This window comes from Brassica oleracea, chromosome C1 (assembly GCF_000695525.1).
Source record: "Brassica oleracea var. oleracea cultivar TO1000 chromosome C1, BOL, whole genome shotgun sequence".
Lineage (NCBI taxonomy): Eukaryota > Viridiplantae > Streptophyta > Magnoliopsida > Brassicales > Brassicaceae > Brassica > Brassica oleracea.
In genome coordinates, this window is record NC_027748.1 from 17,441,554 (window position 1) to 17,457,470 (window position 15,917).

The 15,917-nt window shown below is 34.9% G+C and overlaps 3 protein-coding genes across 7 annotated transcripts; 1 reads left to right on the forward strand and 2 right to left on the reverse strand.

Annotated features, from left to right (window-relative positions):
* The first annotated feature begins 1,242 nt into the window (after positions 1–1,242).
* On the forward strand, positions 1,243–2,311 carry LOC106293562 (early light-induced protein 2, chloroplastic). Of its 2 annotated transcripts, none has more exons than XR_001260544.1 (3): positions 1,243–1,396; positions 1,505–1,600; positions 1,861–2,311. XR_001260544.1 is itself a non-coding variant. In XM_013729242.1 (3 exons), exons 1-3 carry the CDS (start codon positions 1,285–1,287, stop codon positions 2,203–2,205), a joined length of 570 nt encoding a protein of 189 aa, XP_013584696.1. In that variant the 5' UTR covers positions 1,243–1,284; the 3' UTR covers positions 2,206–2,307. The 2 variants fall into 2 exon arrangements, 1 of the variants encoding a protein (XP_013584696.1); XM_013729242.1 differs by having other exon boundaries at positions 1,243–1,413; positions 1,861–2,307.
* A 4,791-nt stretch (positions 2,312–7,102) lies between these two features.
* Positions 7,103–8,925, reverse strand: LOC106320433 (1,2-dihydroxy-3-keto-5-methylthiopentene dioxygenase 2). The gene is made up of 7 exons (XM_013758831.1): positions 8,767–8,925; positions 8,478–8,589; positions 8,310–8,404; positions 7,913–8,027; positions 7,702–7,826; positions 7,544–7,614; positions 7,103–7,440 (listed from the first exon to the last, which is right to left on the reverse strand). Exons 1-7 carry the CDS (start codon positions 8,782–8,784, stop codon positions 7,389–7,391), a joined length of 588 nt encoding a protein of 195 aa, XP_013614285.1. The 5' UTR covers positions 8,785–8,925; the 3' UTR covers positions 7,103–7,388.
* A 740-nt stretch (positions 8,926–9,665) lies between these two features.
* Positions 9,666–12,451, reverse strand: LOC106325000 (protein TIFY 4B-like). 4 transcript variants are annotated; one of them, XM_013763027.1, is made up of 9 exons: positions 12,206–12,451; positions 11,912–12,051; positions 11,662–11,825; positions 11,169–11,259; positions 10,983–11,079; positions 10,679–10,738; positions 10,397–10,493; positions 10,106–10,305; positions 9,666–10,015 (listed from the first exon to the last, which is right to left on the reverse strand). In XM_013763027.1, exons 1-9 carry the CDS (start codon positions 12,321–12,323, stop codon positions 10,008–10,010), a joined length of 975 nt encoding a protein of 324 aa, XP_013618481.1. In that variant the 5' UTR covers positions 12,324–12,451; the 3' UTR covers positions 9,666–10,007. The 4 variants fall into 4 exon arrangements, with proteins under 4 accessions (XP_013618481.1, XP_013618474.1, XP_013618495.1 ...); XM_013763020.1 differs by having other exon boundaries at positions 11,169–11,262; XM_013763041.1 differs by having other exon boundaries at positions 10,397–10,460; positions 12,206–12,450.
* Between the last annotated feature and the right edge of the window lie 3,466 nt (positions 12,452–15,917).

A 15,917-nucleotide genomic window follows, 5' to 3' on the forward strand; every position in this document is an offset into this window, starting at 1 on the left:
TAAATATATTTTATTTTCTTATAATTTTATGTAATTAATTATATAAATATGTTTCTTTTTTCAAGGTGGCTCCTAAAAAGATGGAACTGACGGTATGAATAAGCTTCATCAATGAAGCCACAAGGACGACTTCATCCTACTCTTCGAGACGGAACCCATAGATGAAGTACGAGACTCTCCATGAAGAAACACCTCCAACAACTACTTCGACGGCGTTCTCCCTTAGCTTTTTATTTTTCAATTTTTTTGTTTTCTATTATTAATTTGAATACTATTTTATGACATTTTTATATTTTTTTAAAAAAATATTTTATTTTATAAATTATATATTTTTATTTTGAATATTTCATAATAATATAATAATACGACAATAAGATGTAAATTTCTCGTAAAGATTACGAGGATTTTACAAGTACTTCCTTGTAAAATCTTCGTAATCTTTACGGGAAATTTACTAGGAACTACTTGTAAATTCCCCGTAACTATTACAAGGACTTTACATTAAAAGACTTGTAAATTCGTCGTAAATTGTACAAGTATTTAAAGACGACTTTACAAGGAAACTATATAAGTCTTTTACGATGAAGCGTAACTACGAAACTACGACGAAATACTCTCTTTCGCTTTTACAACGAATTTATTTCGTCGTAAATGTTACATGGAAGTTACGACGAATCTTGCATTACGACGGACGTTTTACAACGAAACGCTATTCCTTGTTAATTCGTTGTAACCCTTCTATTACAACGAATTAACAAGGAATATGACCCTTGTAATAAATATGTTTTTTTGTAGTGTTTTTTTTTTTACTTTATAAATTGTATTAAGAAAATAAATTAGAATATTATATATTTTACAGAAATTAAAATTCTAAAGAGACAAAAAATTTAGAAAAAATATTAGAGTGACAAACTTAAGTCGAAAGTGTCTCATTTTTCCAATTTTCCATAACTAAACAAGGATGGATAATATCTCTTTAGTAGGAACATCGAGATTTAGCTCAGAATTCGATGGTTTCAAATTTTCTTCTATGTCAAATGATTTCATTCCTGTTTTCAAAAATAAATGATATCATTCCTATTTTTCTCCCAACTGTGGTGGCATCATGATAGTACAACAAAAAGAAAATAAATTTACCATATAAAATAAATAAATAAAAATTTAGAAAAATACTGGACCTATCATTCACCTTTACCCACTCTATAAATTAGATTGATCCTGAGTCTATCTCATTCACTACTTCTCTTTCTACTCCGTCTTTCGCTTGTACAAATCTAATCAGAAATGGCAACGGCGTCGTTTAGCATGCTGTCAGTGTTCGCCGCTCCTTCCGGTGGATGGGGCTCTCGCAACATGAGAAACACAAACCAAGTCTTCTCCAATAGGAATCCTTCAGGTATATACGTAATTACAGTGCATCCTATTATACAGCAAATCTTCCCTACGTTACTTGTTTGACTTTTTTTTAAATTCTGACCATTCGTTGCGTTAACCCTTTCTTAAGGACGATCCTATCAAGGAAGAATCTCCTCTGCCTTCAACCTCGGCCACTCCACCTCAGACGCCGTTGTATTCTCCTCCACCACTTAGCAAGCCTAAGGTATGATCTAATGATCAGTCATTAATATCTTAATCAACTCATGGTGGTCGAAGAATTTATATTAGATTTTGGAGATCGAATTTTCTTTATTGTGTTTTAGTCATGGTTAACTGAATATTAAATAGCAAGAATATCATACGGTAGACTTCAGAGATTAATCTTGGTTATTAAAAAAATAAAGGAATAAAAGTCGTTAATACGATAATATCATAATTTCATTATGCAAGTGTGGGTTGAATGATTTGTCAATTGTTTTATAGGTGAGTACGAAGTTTGGAGATCTTTTAGCGTTTAGCGGTCCAGCGCCCGAAAGAATAAACGGGAGACTCGCTATGGTAGGGTTCGTAGCGGCGATTGCGGTGGAGCTTTCGAAGGGAGAGAACGTGTTTGCTCAAATCTCCGACGGTGGAGTCGGATGGTTTCTAGGAACAACGGCGTTGCTAACGTTGGCATCGATGATTCCATTGTTCAAGGGAATAAGGGCAGAGTCAAAGTCCAAAGGGTTTATGACGTCAGATGCCGAGCTATGGAATGGTCGATTCGCCATGCTCGGCCTCGTGGCCTTGGCTTTCACTGAGTACGTCAAAGGCGGGACTCTTGTCTAAGTCTTTTTTTTCTTCTTTTTTGCATTTCTTGTGTTACCCTTTAGCTATGTTTTAAGGGAGAATTTGGAGAATAATAAGTAAATCAAAGTTTTGTTTTTAATATGAACTGAAAAACCTCAATGCTTTAAAAACTGGGCCAGCAACCGAACGAATAAGTCTTTGAGAGTAATGGTTTAACCGAGTTCATCCAGGTTCAACCGTATTTTGTGTATTTGATATCATGATAAGATATTTTTTCAGCTCCTATCCAATTCCGACATCTCAATTTGATGATGCCTGATCTTTTTACCCAACAAAGTGTCAATGTTTGGGTTCGCTTCCATAAGCCAAATCTAAAATACATAGAAAAATCCATCCAACACTTAATTGTTCTTCAAATGCACATTTTTCTTTGCTTTGAGTATTGATGCATTTAGCTCATCATAAACATGAAGACCCCAAAGATACATCCTTATTTACCAAACATAAGAGATATACATCTTGTCATCCTTAGCAGTGATTAATTCATGTATAACACACATATACACTAGGCTCACCATGTCCAAAAATGAACACTTTGTTACAAACTTTAAGGTGCTCCTCCTTAGTTGTCTTATGTTGATCATTCCATTTCACATAAGCATCCTACTCCATAACCCTTATCATCCTTTTAATTTTCAAAGTCTATATTGGGTTCATCTTTACATTTGAGTCCAGTCACAATATGACATTATTGCATTGAAAACCAAATAGACCTCCTTGCAAACAGAAACCATAACTCGTGTAGCTTGAAAAAAATTATTTGTTTGTATATAAAGCTGTGAATAACCTTCCCTGAGTATCCAAGATTGTGTTCATTGATTGCCACAATAATACCAAAGACATAGTCTTTCAACACTTCGTTGTACTCTTTAAGATCCATCTTCAATATCTTTAGAATCGTCAATCTGCATCTGTTGTTAATCTTATCAACAAGAAATTCAAAATTTTCTTCAATTATGTGTTTTGACAATTAGTAAGTTATTCCTATAAACCATGAAAATAAAGATTTCGTTCAAGGAATTCATATACATCCAAAATGAAAAACAAATTGTATTGAACCACCACTACAAGAAAACAAAGTCATTTCTGACAGAATTTCTGACGGAAGAAATATTCGTTGGACATTTCTGACGAAATTCTGACGGATTTACAAGAAATATGAAAATTTACCATTCGTCGGTATTTCGTCATATTTCCGATGAAATTTCATTCGTCATAAATAATCGACGAAATACCGACGAGTCCCGAGGAAGATTAAACTATTTAGGGTATAGATTTGAGGTTTATGCTTTCGTCGGAAATTCATCAGAAATTTCTGACGAAATAAAAAAATTCCGTAGGAAATTCGTCAAAATTTTCCGACGAATTTTTAACGAATCTATTCTTAGGAAATTTCCGACGAATTTCCGACGGATTGCATAACATTCGTAGGATTTTCGTCACATATTTCCGACGAATTTCCGACGAAATTGAGTTTTAGATATGAAATATTCAAAATAAATGTCAAACCGGATATATTAAGTGATAAATATGATGTGAGTTAATAATACCTCAATTATTTAAGCTATATATATATATATATATATACTCTTGCGATTGATGCATCGACGGATACATAATCTTTGTCGTTAACACTTATACACTTAAGCATATACTTTCCGGTGATCCATCTTATAATCTTTAATTTGTGTTTTTTTAAATGTTTTTAAACATTATGAAGATTTTAAACCCCTAAAAGTCATCAATTTATTATCAGTGGCTATTATCGTTCTATTTTTTCTATGTTTTGAACCCCCAATACGTAATTCGTCGGAAATGCGTAGGAAATTTTGGAGGAATTTATGACAAATTTCCGACGAATATATTTCTGACGAATTGCCGACGAAAATTATATATTCCGACGAATTTCCGACGAAAATGGTATATTCGTCGGAAAATTAAATTTGCTCGGGAAAAAGCCCGCCTAATTTTTCGCAAAGAACCAAAATAAAAAATTCCGACGGATTTTCGACGAACACTTTTCGTCAGAAGTTTTTAATATAAAAGCGTAAACCCCTTATTCTTCCCCATTTCTCCTCTCTCTCTCTCTAAACACACACAAATGCTCTCAGATTTTCTCTCTCTAATCTGGCGATTCTAAGTCTTAAACTCCTCAAATCTACCTCACAAATTATGTAAATCATCTCTTTCCTTTTCTCATTTGACTTATGTTACTTTTTGATTGTGAAATTGTGAATTTTAGGTTTTAAATGTTGGATTTATGTTAGGATGAAGAATTTTATGAATTATATGTTAGGTTTTGTTGTTAGGTTGTGGTTTAGATAGGTTTTGATTGTGATTTTGTGGTTTGTTTATTTAATTTGTTGTTTTGTGAAATTTAAAAAGTTTTTATTATTTTATAAAATGTTTTTCAAAATTTTAAAACCTTTTTGGAGTTTTTATAATTTTTGAAAGTTTTATGTAAATAGATATATATAATTTTCAAGTTTTTATTATTGTTGTTGTTTTAAAACGTTTTTATGATTTTATAAAAAATTTTAAACTTCTTATAAGAAATAATTAAGTTCTTATAAAAAGTTTTGAAGTTTGTTATAATTTATAAAACGTTTTCTGGTTTCAAAAGTTTATCAAAAAAATTTTCACTTTTTTTAGAACTTTTGAATCTAGAAAAGGTTTTTGTGTTTTTTTAGATTTAATTAAAATATTTTTCAATTTTTAGGAAATGGGTTCAACAATTACAAATTTTTTTAAAAAATTTCTTAAAATGATTTCTCTTTATCTATAAATATTTTCAATTTATAAAACACTTTATTTTTAAAAAATTTATAATAAAATTTATTATAAACGATTTTAAAAATAATTATATTACAAAAACGTTTTCCTAATTTTAAATTTTATTTTATTTATATATAAAGAATTAAAAATATTTATTATAAATGATTTTTAAATTTTGTTATTAAGTAATTCAGTAAAATGTTATATTTAAAATAATTTTATTTTATTTTTTAAAATAGTTTACAAAATTTCCGACGGATATCATTTATCGGAATTTCGTCGGAATTTTATCCGTTGGAATTTCGTCAGAAATTTATCTGTTGGGATTTCGTCGGAAATATATCCGTCAGAATTTCGTCGGAAATTTATCCGTCGGAATTGCGTCGGAAATTTGTCCGTCGGAATTTCGTCGGAAATTCGTCAAAAAATCCGAGTTCAGACGAATTTTTTTTTTCCGACGAGTTAGAACCGACGGCTTTTTTCGTCGGAAATTCGTCAGAAGTGGCTTATTCCGACGGATTTCCGACGAAAATCATCTGTAGGAAACAAGTTGTTTTCTTGTAGTGCACAAAACAACATGACACAAATATGCCAAGACCATAGAACCTAATGGGCAATCAAACTTAATCTCACATTTGCCAACAACAGCAAACATATTAGGCATTCAAGTTCTGATTATAAACAGCATATAACTTGATTTTCAATTTGAACACTATCAAATAATACCGCATACTACAATCTAAGTCCTACCATTAACTAAATTGATCTTTTTTACATGTGAAAATATACACAGGACATTCACAAATATCAACATCTCATATTCATAGAAATTGAACCAAACAAAAAAAAAATGAGAGAGGAATTCAAATGTCTAAACGTGAATCAGTCTCTTAGATTATAATAGTTAATTGTGTGCAATTTAAACTGTATATGTACATCAACTAAAACGAACACAAATAAAATTAAAAAGGGAATCTCAAAACTCTAACTTTTAATTTTTGGTAAAGGAGGAACCGCGATGGAATAAGAACATAAGGGAAAAACCTAATGATCACCACCAGTGAAGGAAAGCTTGTTCCACTGTTGAATAATTAATTTTCGCCAATGAAAATAACAAGGTGGGTTTATAACCGATAAGAAGGAAATAGAAAAAAAGAAATGAGAAAGAGAAAGGAGGATTGAGAGAAGTGACACCGACTTTACACTCGCCAGTGAACCAAGACACATCAGAAAGAAAATCTCGACGATGATAACATAAATTACCCCTTAAAAGTCGATTTTTCATTGATTGGTGACCACCAGATTAATAGAAAAATGAACAAAATGAAAAATAAATTTGCATTTGAGAAACTGAAAAGTAAAAGATAGAAATTTTTGTTCATTTGATTCCTCATCAGAATTGCAAGAGGAAATTTAGTTTTTATAAATTCATTCATCCACGAAAAATTTAGAGAAAAACAGTAAGATATAGCTATCAATAATTTGACCAAAAATTTAACCTAATTGGTATAAATTCTGAAGAACAAAAAAATTTGTCACAATTTTTTTCATTCATTACCACTTAGAGTTTTAAAGCGCTCCCAGCGGGGGATTCTCGACACGTTTCTAACAATAATAATAATGAAAAAATAGAAAATGCATAGTCTGCGGTTTGAACTCCAGACCTGAGTGTAGAAGCCTTTAAACCTTAACCAATAAGCTACGGCGCTTCAACAATTTATATTTTGTTTTTATCATTTAGTTTCTAAATTATAATTAAATATAGAAATGAAAGATTCAAGAGGGAACATAGATAATGATATGATGCTCTTAGTAACTTAAAAAAATATAGAAAAAGAAAAAGGAAAAAAATTAATACTGAAAATATGTTTGAAACTAATTTATTTTTAGAAGTTTTTTAATTGTATAATTAGAGGGTCAAAATGAGATTATCATTACAATTAATTCTGAGTGGACAAAAACCCCTAAAATGATTTAAAAGAACAATAGATAAGTTCTTTTGTTTCTTTTAGCAAAGTTCTCTTTTTTATATTGTTAGCTTTCACAAACAAGAGAATACATTTGACATGTATAATAAGGCTCATTATATATTACCCACACAGCAATAAACAACTCTTATTATTTCCCCTTAGTTGAACACAGCTCACAAAGAAACGTACGCAGGAAAATATATGATCAAACTGAGTCGATACAATTTATCGTAAAACGGACACGGCAAAGATTGTAAATAAAGACGAACAGAGTGTTATTAATAAGTATACAACACATGCATACCAAAGCCATCATTCTCCACATGCATATTATCGATTCAAGATCTCTCTTTATTGTAGGCCAAGTTTATTATAGAACCTCTCTTATTTTTGGAAGCAGGAGAGAGAGCGCGCTCTCTAAGCAGAGGCGTTAATGGCTTTCTTCACGAAGTTATCAACATATTCTTTCCTGCAGACAAAACCAATAAAGTTTTCTTGTTATTGTAATGTTCGCATAAGAGAAAAAGCACAGAGTTGTGCTTTTGATGAGTTGGAATACATGGCATATGTACCTTGCAGGAAGATGGTCGTGTGGACGATTGTATGGTGTCCACACCGGTTCACCCACGAAAAGACGCATTGCCTGTTTGAACCAGAGCTTTTAATTTTCTAAGTAACCAAAAAACATATATGATAAATGACAAGCACGTATGTAGTAGTTTATGTAAACCTTGATATAGTTGTCAGAATCCACGGTGAAGCGATGATAAATTCCAGCAGGCAAGACTATCATTCCTCCCTTCTTCACCCAAACTCTGATCCAAGCTTCGTTGCGATCCCTCACATCAAAGTAGCCTTTTTTCCAAGGAAATTAAAGATTGAGGAGTGATATATTTTTTTTTTTTTAAAGTAAAGTAGCCAATAAAAAAAAAGGCACGTACCACTTCCTGCAACGCAGTAACGGATCTCTTCATCAGTGTGGAGATGTTCCTCGAAGAAGCTCTTTACTTTCTCTTCATAATTTGGAAGCTTCTCTGGGCATACCTCACAAAAGTCCTGAATCAAACTCAAAGCTGTAAAACTACTCGTCTTGTTCTAGAAAAAATCTATCCTTCAAACAATCTGCCAAGACATCCTTAATTATAAACCCACCCTTTCACTAAGTGCTCACTACTCAACTTTATAATATAATTTGTTAAATTCAGCCTTAGGCTACTAGATATGGTAGACCTATAAATAAGGCTTGAGCAGCTAAACATCTCTCTCTGAAGTGTGTGTCCTAATCAAAATCAAACATTTAGCACTCAATTATGAAATAAAGGGGTCAGAATCACAAACCATGTAGGAGTAACCACGAGACTCGCGGATCTTTTTCAACTCCTCATCGGTTTCGTAGTTATCAGCATCAAGTCTCCAGCTAAGGACTCCAAGCTCTGCACAGAAACATTACATAAGAGATGTAAGAAGCAGAGAGAGAACAGCACATATTAATAAAGACACACAGACCTGCAAGTTTGTCGAGAGAGATAAACTCTTTAGGATCCTTGTGGTGAGGAAGTCGCTGATCATCTTGGCTATCATCCATGTACCAAGCCTGAATCACTTCTTCTCTTCCATCCTTTACCAACACAAGAAGAATAAGAAGAAGACAGACATCATTTTGTTGCTAAACCCCACAAACAGATTCGATTGATTTATCCAGAATGGTAGAATCGAATCAACGAAATCACAAATCGCTAAAACCGGAAAATAATCGGCGAGAAAAATCAAAAGCGGAGGAGAAAGAGGATGATACCTTCACGGCTTCACCCATCGTCGTCTTCGTTATGCGTTGTTCCCTTCTTCGTCGTCAAAACCACGCGAATAGAATGAATATCTTCTTTTTCGAAATTAGGGAAAAAAAAATATAAAGTGAGAGAGTTGGGTTGGGTTTGGTTTCTTTGGTCAAAGACTAAACTACCCCTAGTCATGTGTCAACCCTAGAGATGCGTTTCCGACCATATCCATCGTTGTTTGGAGAGATAAAAATAATAATCACACATGACAACATCCGATTTGATTGAGTTCTCTCTCATTCATGCCTTAAAATAAACAAATAAAATGACCTCATACCATATGGTGTCCTTATCACAATTTTCCATTACTTCTTTTTCCTTAACAAAAACCTATTCTAATTCTAAGAAGATTCCAACACAATTGAACCATAGCAGAAAACATTAGACAGGCTTTTCGCACCGCGTTACTTCCTTGCATGATCCATAACAGTAAGAGCCGGGTCCTCACTTTTCTAGTGTAGGAAGAAAAAATATTTGACTTTATTGCACATTTGAAAAGAAGTAATTTATGGAATTTTTTTTTATTTTTCTACATATTAAATTGTTTGGCATGAACAGAATCTTTGAGAAAAAAGAACATGATACATACTTGCATATCGATGAATTAAACATTATCAATAATTAGAAAGATTCATGGTCATGAAGAAAGGAGAAGAAATCGTGTCCATACACGCTTCAAACCTGAGACATTTTTATACATAAATTTTACAAAACTAAGTCAACTGATCTTGAGGACTAATATGAAATTTTGGCCCCAGAATATTTAACAAACCTACTAACCCCCAATCTCATGTGTTCATGAGCTTGTTTGTAATGAAAGACCGGCTCTGGTAGCAATGGAAACTCAAAAGTTTTGGTATCAAATAAAAAAGAGGTCTCATTTTCAGAAGCGTCAACATTTACATAATACAGACCTGAAGAAAAATCCCCCAGCCATTCTCTCACTCTCTCTTTGCCTCTATGTTGAAACAAAGAACATTCCCGTCACTAACCTAACTCAAAACTACAGACCCAAAACAAAACAACAACAAAAAGACTTCTCCTCCAGCTCATTCTTAAGCCATGTTTCTTCCACACAATGAACATTCCTTGTCTGCTTTTTTATCCCTTTTTGTACATGGCACTTTTTTAAAAAAAAGAACATCAACTGTTCCTCTCCTTCGTGTATTGAGTGAGCTTAACCCGGCTTTTTTGCATCGTGTTAGATATCTAGAAAACACAATCGATGAGAGCTTTGACGGAAAATCATTTGAACCATTTATAATTTTCAATATGATTGGTTATTTTCTTAATTCTTACCTTCACTGTTTAGATCACAGTTCAGATCAACTGAAAGATTGGGGCTTCTTGTCTGGTTTTGAGGTGACTGGTGTTCTCCTCCTGTGCCGCCACTAGGGTTTTGTGAATATGCAGCAGCGTTCATCAGTGGCTGACTATGGTTCAGATACATCTCCGAGCTAGATGATCCCACTCCTGGAGCCTTTCTGGTCTTAAACAATCTTCTCCTCGCAAAGAAAACACACACATTAGTATCCCCCCGATCTTTTGGAGATAACCCCTAAGTATTTGTGGATCGTTTCTTCGAAGTACCTCTCGTTCCGCTTTTCACGATATCTTTGCAACGACACTTTTCTGTTCGCCTGACCCTCCGCTTCTTCAGAAAGACCAACACACACACACACGAGAACTACTATGGTTAACATTTAACAGAACTCCCAGTTCATAATATCAAGCAGAAGAAGCAAGTCAAATTTATCTGCCTAAAGTGAAAACGAAGAAGCATAGCATGTAAGGTGAAAGCAGGTGTTTAAGCATCATTAGAAATAACAGGTTTCTATATCTTTAAGGTTATGAGAGAACACTGTTTTGTACCAGAATCACGAGAAGCGTTTGCCTTCTCAAGGCCATAATGAGGATGCTCCACCATCTTTTCTGCAAAATGGAATCACAGTTTCATCTAATAATCTATTTGTTTGAAACTTGATTCTAGAAATAGAAAATGGGATTCAAACTAGATAAACAAACATCTGGCACAAAAAGGTGCTAAGATGTACAACATCTGTCAGAAAAGCTGGAGATGCAGGTCCATTCACTTTTCCAGTTTGATAACACACATGGAAACAAAATCATTTCAAGTTTGAAACATCCATCTATCAACTGACAAAAGCTTTGGTACCTTTAGTCACGGGCCTGGAAATCATTCGACTAGAAGGAAAAACACCATTGTCAGGAAAATCAATAGGATTGGCTGCAAAGTGCATGATTGACCGAGCCTGCAAAACAATGTACAGAGAGAGATGCATAATCAAAAAACATGCCATCAAGATTTTCCTTTTTTTTAGGCAGGACACAATAATGTTACCTTTTCAGGTGGTACACCATCATATACATTAACTTTTCCACTATAGAATATGGTCATTTGCCCAGCCAGCGCACTTGTTTCTGCTGGGCTTCTGCTGTAAATATTACAGACAGCAACATTGGAGTAGCAAATTGGTTTATATGACAAGAAACACATCATAGCGAGACCATATATATATTCAGCTTTGGTTTATACAGTAAATGGAGTAACCTAAAACTCATGTTCCTAAACTGACCAGTGGAGTAAGCAACATTAAGTAGCAATGATGAAAGGTAGTCATTTCATTTCAGAAAAAAAAACAAGAAGATCTGGAAACACCAACACAAAAGATACAAAATAAAGCCCCTATATAATCACGATACTCTCTCATGGAAAGGATGTGATTTTAGTATATAAGCAGAGTACTCTCTGACCAACTTCGCCATTAAACACGTAGTTTCTATTTTATTCAGGGAAATGATATGAAACCAACTAAACAATATTCAAGAGAAACCTGGGAGAGAGTGTTTTGTGGCTGTCTTTGTCGGCTAGATAGTGAGCAGAGCCACCAGAAAACTCAGCTGATCTGGGGGAATCTCTCCTGAGGCATGGGCCATCATCTTCCTGGAAAGGAATCTGACCAAGCTCGTTGCTTGGCTCAGTCGACGGTGTTGTGACCTGTCAACAAAAAAAAATCAGCACGCAAAACCTAATCGACGGGAAAGAAAAGCAAAATCGAAGAAGATGAGAGAAATAAAGCTCACGCGAGAGGGAATTGGAGGGTAAGAAACGAGGATCTTGCGGAGGATGCCGGCGCCGGAGTCGTCGCCGGGCTCAAAGAGAGCTTTGAGGGATAAAACTTGCTGGACCGCCTGGGATTTGTTCCAAGAAGGTCTTCGCATTCCTGTTACGACACGTGTCAGCCGCCATTCTCGGGGAAAGAGAAAAAATGAAAAGAACCGAGAGGAGAGAAATTCAAAAACTAAATTAACAAAATCAGAGAGGATCTCCATCCATCTTCCTCTCTCGAACAAGGAAGGACCTAAGGAAATGAGAACCTTTCTCCTTGAGGAATTTGCGGCAATCCTCGCGCGTGAGCTGAGAAATGTCCTCTTCCGTTAGTAGCTTCAGAGGCTTCTCCAGTATTGACTTCGCCGAAGACACTCCTCCTTCCATCTCCTTCCTCAGATTCCGGCTAAATCCAGCTTCGCCGCCGGGCAGAGCAGTGGCGTTTTTCGTATAAATAATTGAGGGCAAAATCAGGAGAGAGAGAGAGAGAAGAAGAAAGAGAAAAGAAAAAAGAGTGATGAGGGTCTAATAGTGAGTCTATGGGCTTCGAGTTTGGGGGAATGGTTAGCGAAGCTCCCTAGACTGCCACGTCGGATTTGTATCTTTTCTCTATGCTTATAACCTAATCATAGCTTCCTAACTAGTGTATTTTTCATCTATTATCCCAATTATTATTGTTGGTTTGTTTATTTTATAAACTCTTATGAACACGAGAACCGAACTGAATCTAAGCACAAAAAGAACTTATTGAAGTTGTATTCAGTCTATAGTTTGAAGTAAATTTTTTTTTTTTTGTTTTTTAATGAAATTTTTATAAAATCATCCCGAACCGGGCATACAGGTTTCGATTACAGACATCGACTCGAACAAAAGTTTCCAATTCAAACAACTTCTAGCTAGCTTCACTCGACCCATATCTCCGGCGCGTTCCGCTAATTCGAATTCGTAATCCTCATAAATCAAAAGCCGTTCTCAACCATTAACGAGAACCACAAAGAGGAGAAATTCACCTCATTTCCTCGGATGTCGGAGTCTCCCCATGTCGTTTCTGGAGTAGCTGGATTCGGATGATCTTATCTCAATCTATAATCTAATCCATCAATGAAGCGCGAGCAATGCACTAAGCGAGAGGACCAAAAATCCCTTACCAAAAGAGAGGCGCGGACAAACCTGTACACCCGCCAATGCTGCTCCAAACCTTGCAAGATATCAATGTTACTCCCTGACTTGAAGCTCTATAACCTGCACAGACATGACACGCACACCACCACAAGAACTCAAGCGAGACCCAAGTGGTCTGGGATGTGAGCGAGACCAGGTGCGACACGATGACGGTCAATGACTACAGAACAGCCAAACACCAGAAGCCATCGAGAACCGAAGGACTAAAGACGGTGCTGTGAAAATCCTGTATCCGGTGTCGGCGAAGACGGGAGAACAAAGAAGACCAGAGAGAGCACTCCTAAGGGAAGACCGTCGCCTTCAGAGGAGTATCAAAACATGGAGACCTGTAGAGGAGATCAGAAGTAAAATGTCACTGCAAATGGCCAACAAGGAGCCATAGACCACCGCCTCTTGAAACCGCTTACAACACCAACACGAGCCTTGACAGATCCTAAGTACCATCACCGCCTGCATACTAAGGATCAAGACTCGCCGCCGTGGTAAAGGAACCCACCGGAGCACACTTTGGCTTAGGACATGGAGGAGTCGACTCTTAACGATACCACCGAGAACCAAAACCCTCCCTCCTGAGCCGCTTGAAACCCAAAGGACATAGGCAGAAGACCACTGCTGAACCTAATTGAAGAAACAAGTCGACATCCCCCGCATGTACAGAGATAACCAGAAGAGATCTAGGGGAAATCGATCTCAACCTGAACCCAAAAAGCCGACTACCGCCTCGAGTCTCTGAACCACCACCTCGCCAAGAAACCAATTAAGCAGAACGACAACTGGAGTCGTAACTCCTCTCGAGCGGAGCACATTCCGGATCAAAACCCTTGCCCCAGATCCTCACGCATATCCGAAGAGCCAGAGAGAGACGAAGCAGCAGCTAACATGAAGCACAAGCACGAGAGGGTGAAGCCTCCGGAGCCGGAACGCGCGCGCACACGCGGCGGGACGCCGGAGCAAAACTCAGGGTATGAATGGTAAAAGCAGTTCAAGCGTTGCAGATCAAGCAGATCATGCAGATCAAGCGGGACAAGTGCAGATTAAGCAGGAAAAGTGCATAACAAGTAAATTATGCAGGAGAAATGCATATCAAGCAGATAAAGTAATTTATTATAAATTATGAATGGCAAAAACAATTCAAAACTATAAATTATATATTAAAACAATATAAACTACACCAAAATATCAAAACAAATATCTCAAATGTTGTAGAATCGACTAAAATGCCTATAGAATTTTTCATAAGATACTTGTACTTCTTCTATTTTCATTCTAGTTGATCGAATTTTTCTTTGGAAAACCGGAAGGTTACGCTAATATTAAACTCTTTGTTGAACTTATCACTGCGAAACTTTCTACTAGTGGGTGTAGAATCTTTAAAACGGTAATTGGTCATAAAAGTTAGTTGATCGTACAACTCAATAAATACGCATTCTCGGTTAAGAGTCCATTTAAAATTGTTCTCTCAATAGATTTACAAAATTTCAATCATTTACCTATATTACCTATTTTAAAACATAAAAAATATTAATTACTTATCCGTGCCGACATTTATGTAGGAAGATTTATATCTTCTTCTTTAGAAAATGTTGTGTTTTGTCGGCGATTGAACATCATGTTTATAATTTTAAAATGACAAAAATTGTATTAATGTGAGCTATATAGTTTGAGCTAATCATTGTACATTATTTATAAAATTAGATAAATATATTTTAAATTAATTGTTTGTAACAAAATTATTTATTGGCAAAAAAAATGGCAGATCAACACCATTAAATGTTAGCGGATGAGATCTGCACGCAGATCTCCCGCTTTTTCCACAAAAATACAAAAATATTGAACTGCATGCAGATCTCCTGTGTTTTCCACAAAAAGACAAAATATTGAACTGCATTTAGATCTCCCGCTTGAACTCCTTTTAAAAACATAAAAAAGTGAATTGTGATTTAAGTGTGAGAGAACTGCTTGTGCGGGAGATCTGCCTTTGTCCCACCCTTCCATTCGAACACTCAATTCAGTGAAGTCGCGAGAGAGAAGGTGCTGAGGTGAGAGAGCGTGAGATTTAGTTTATTCGTTTTAGTATAGTTTGAAGTAATTTGATTTTTAATGAATGTTAGATGACCTTTTATGAATTAGAAAATTTAATATGATTTTTGTTCAACTACTTTAGAAATTTAGCTAAAACTATAGAATTTGAATGTGTATTATTTTAACTAAAAAATCATATTTATACATTCTCAAATAACTTGAAAACTTCTAAATTTACAACTTACTATGTCAGTGAATTTCTAAGTATTTTATGAAATATTAAGTTAATAACAATAGTATGAAAAGTATTCAACTAGGAGTCTTGGGTGATTTTATTAAAATGACAAATCTATTGAGTTTAGAAAACACTTTAAAATATAAGAATTTTTTAATTATAAAAATAAAAATTCAAATCTATTGGTTTTAGATAAAATTTCAGAATAGTATAAAAAATCACACCAAATTTCTTAGTCATTTAAAATTCACTTAAATAGATCGCTTCAAATTTGAAATGAAATACACCCCTATAAGACCAACCCAAATGGTAATAATTTATCATGGAATTCTTAAATTATATATTTGTGTATAAGAGCATGTTTATCCCATAAAACCCTTAATGGGTTTCTCAAAAAAAAAAAAAAAAAAAATTCTGATTAAAAAAATAAATTAAAAAATGCACCAATCGTGGGCTGCCACGTGTCAGTGGGGCCCACGAACAGTCCAAAACCCCAACAATAGTCGATCCTTAACCTGGGCTTTTTGTTACCCTTTTTTGTG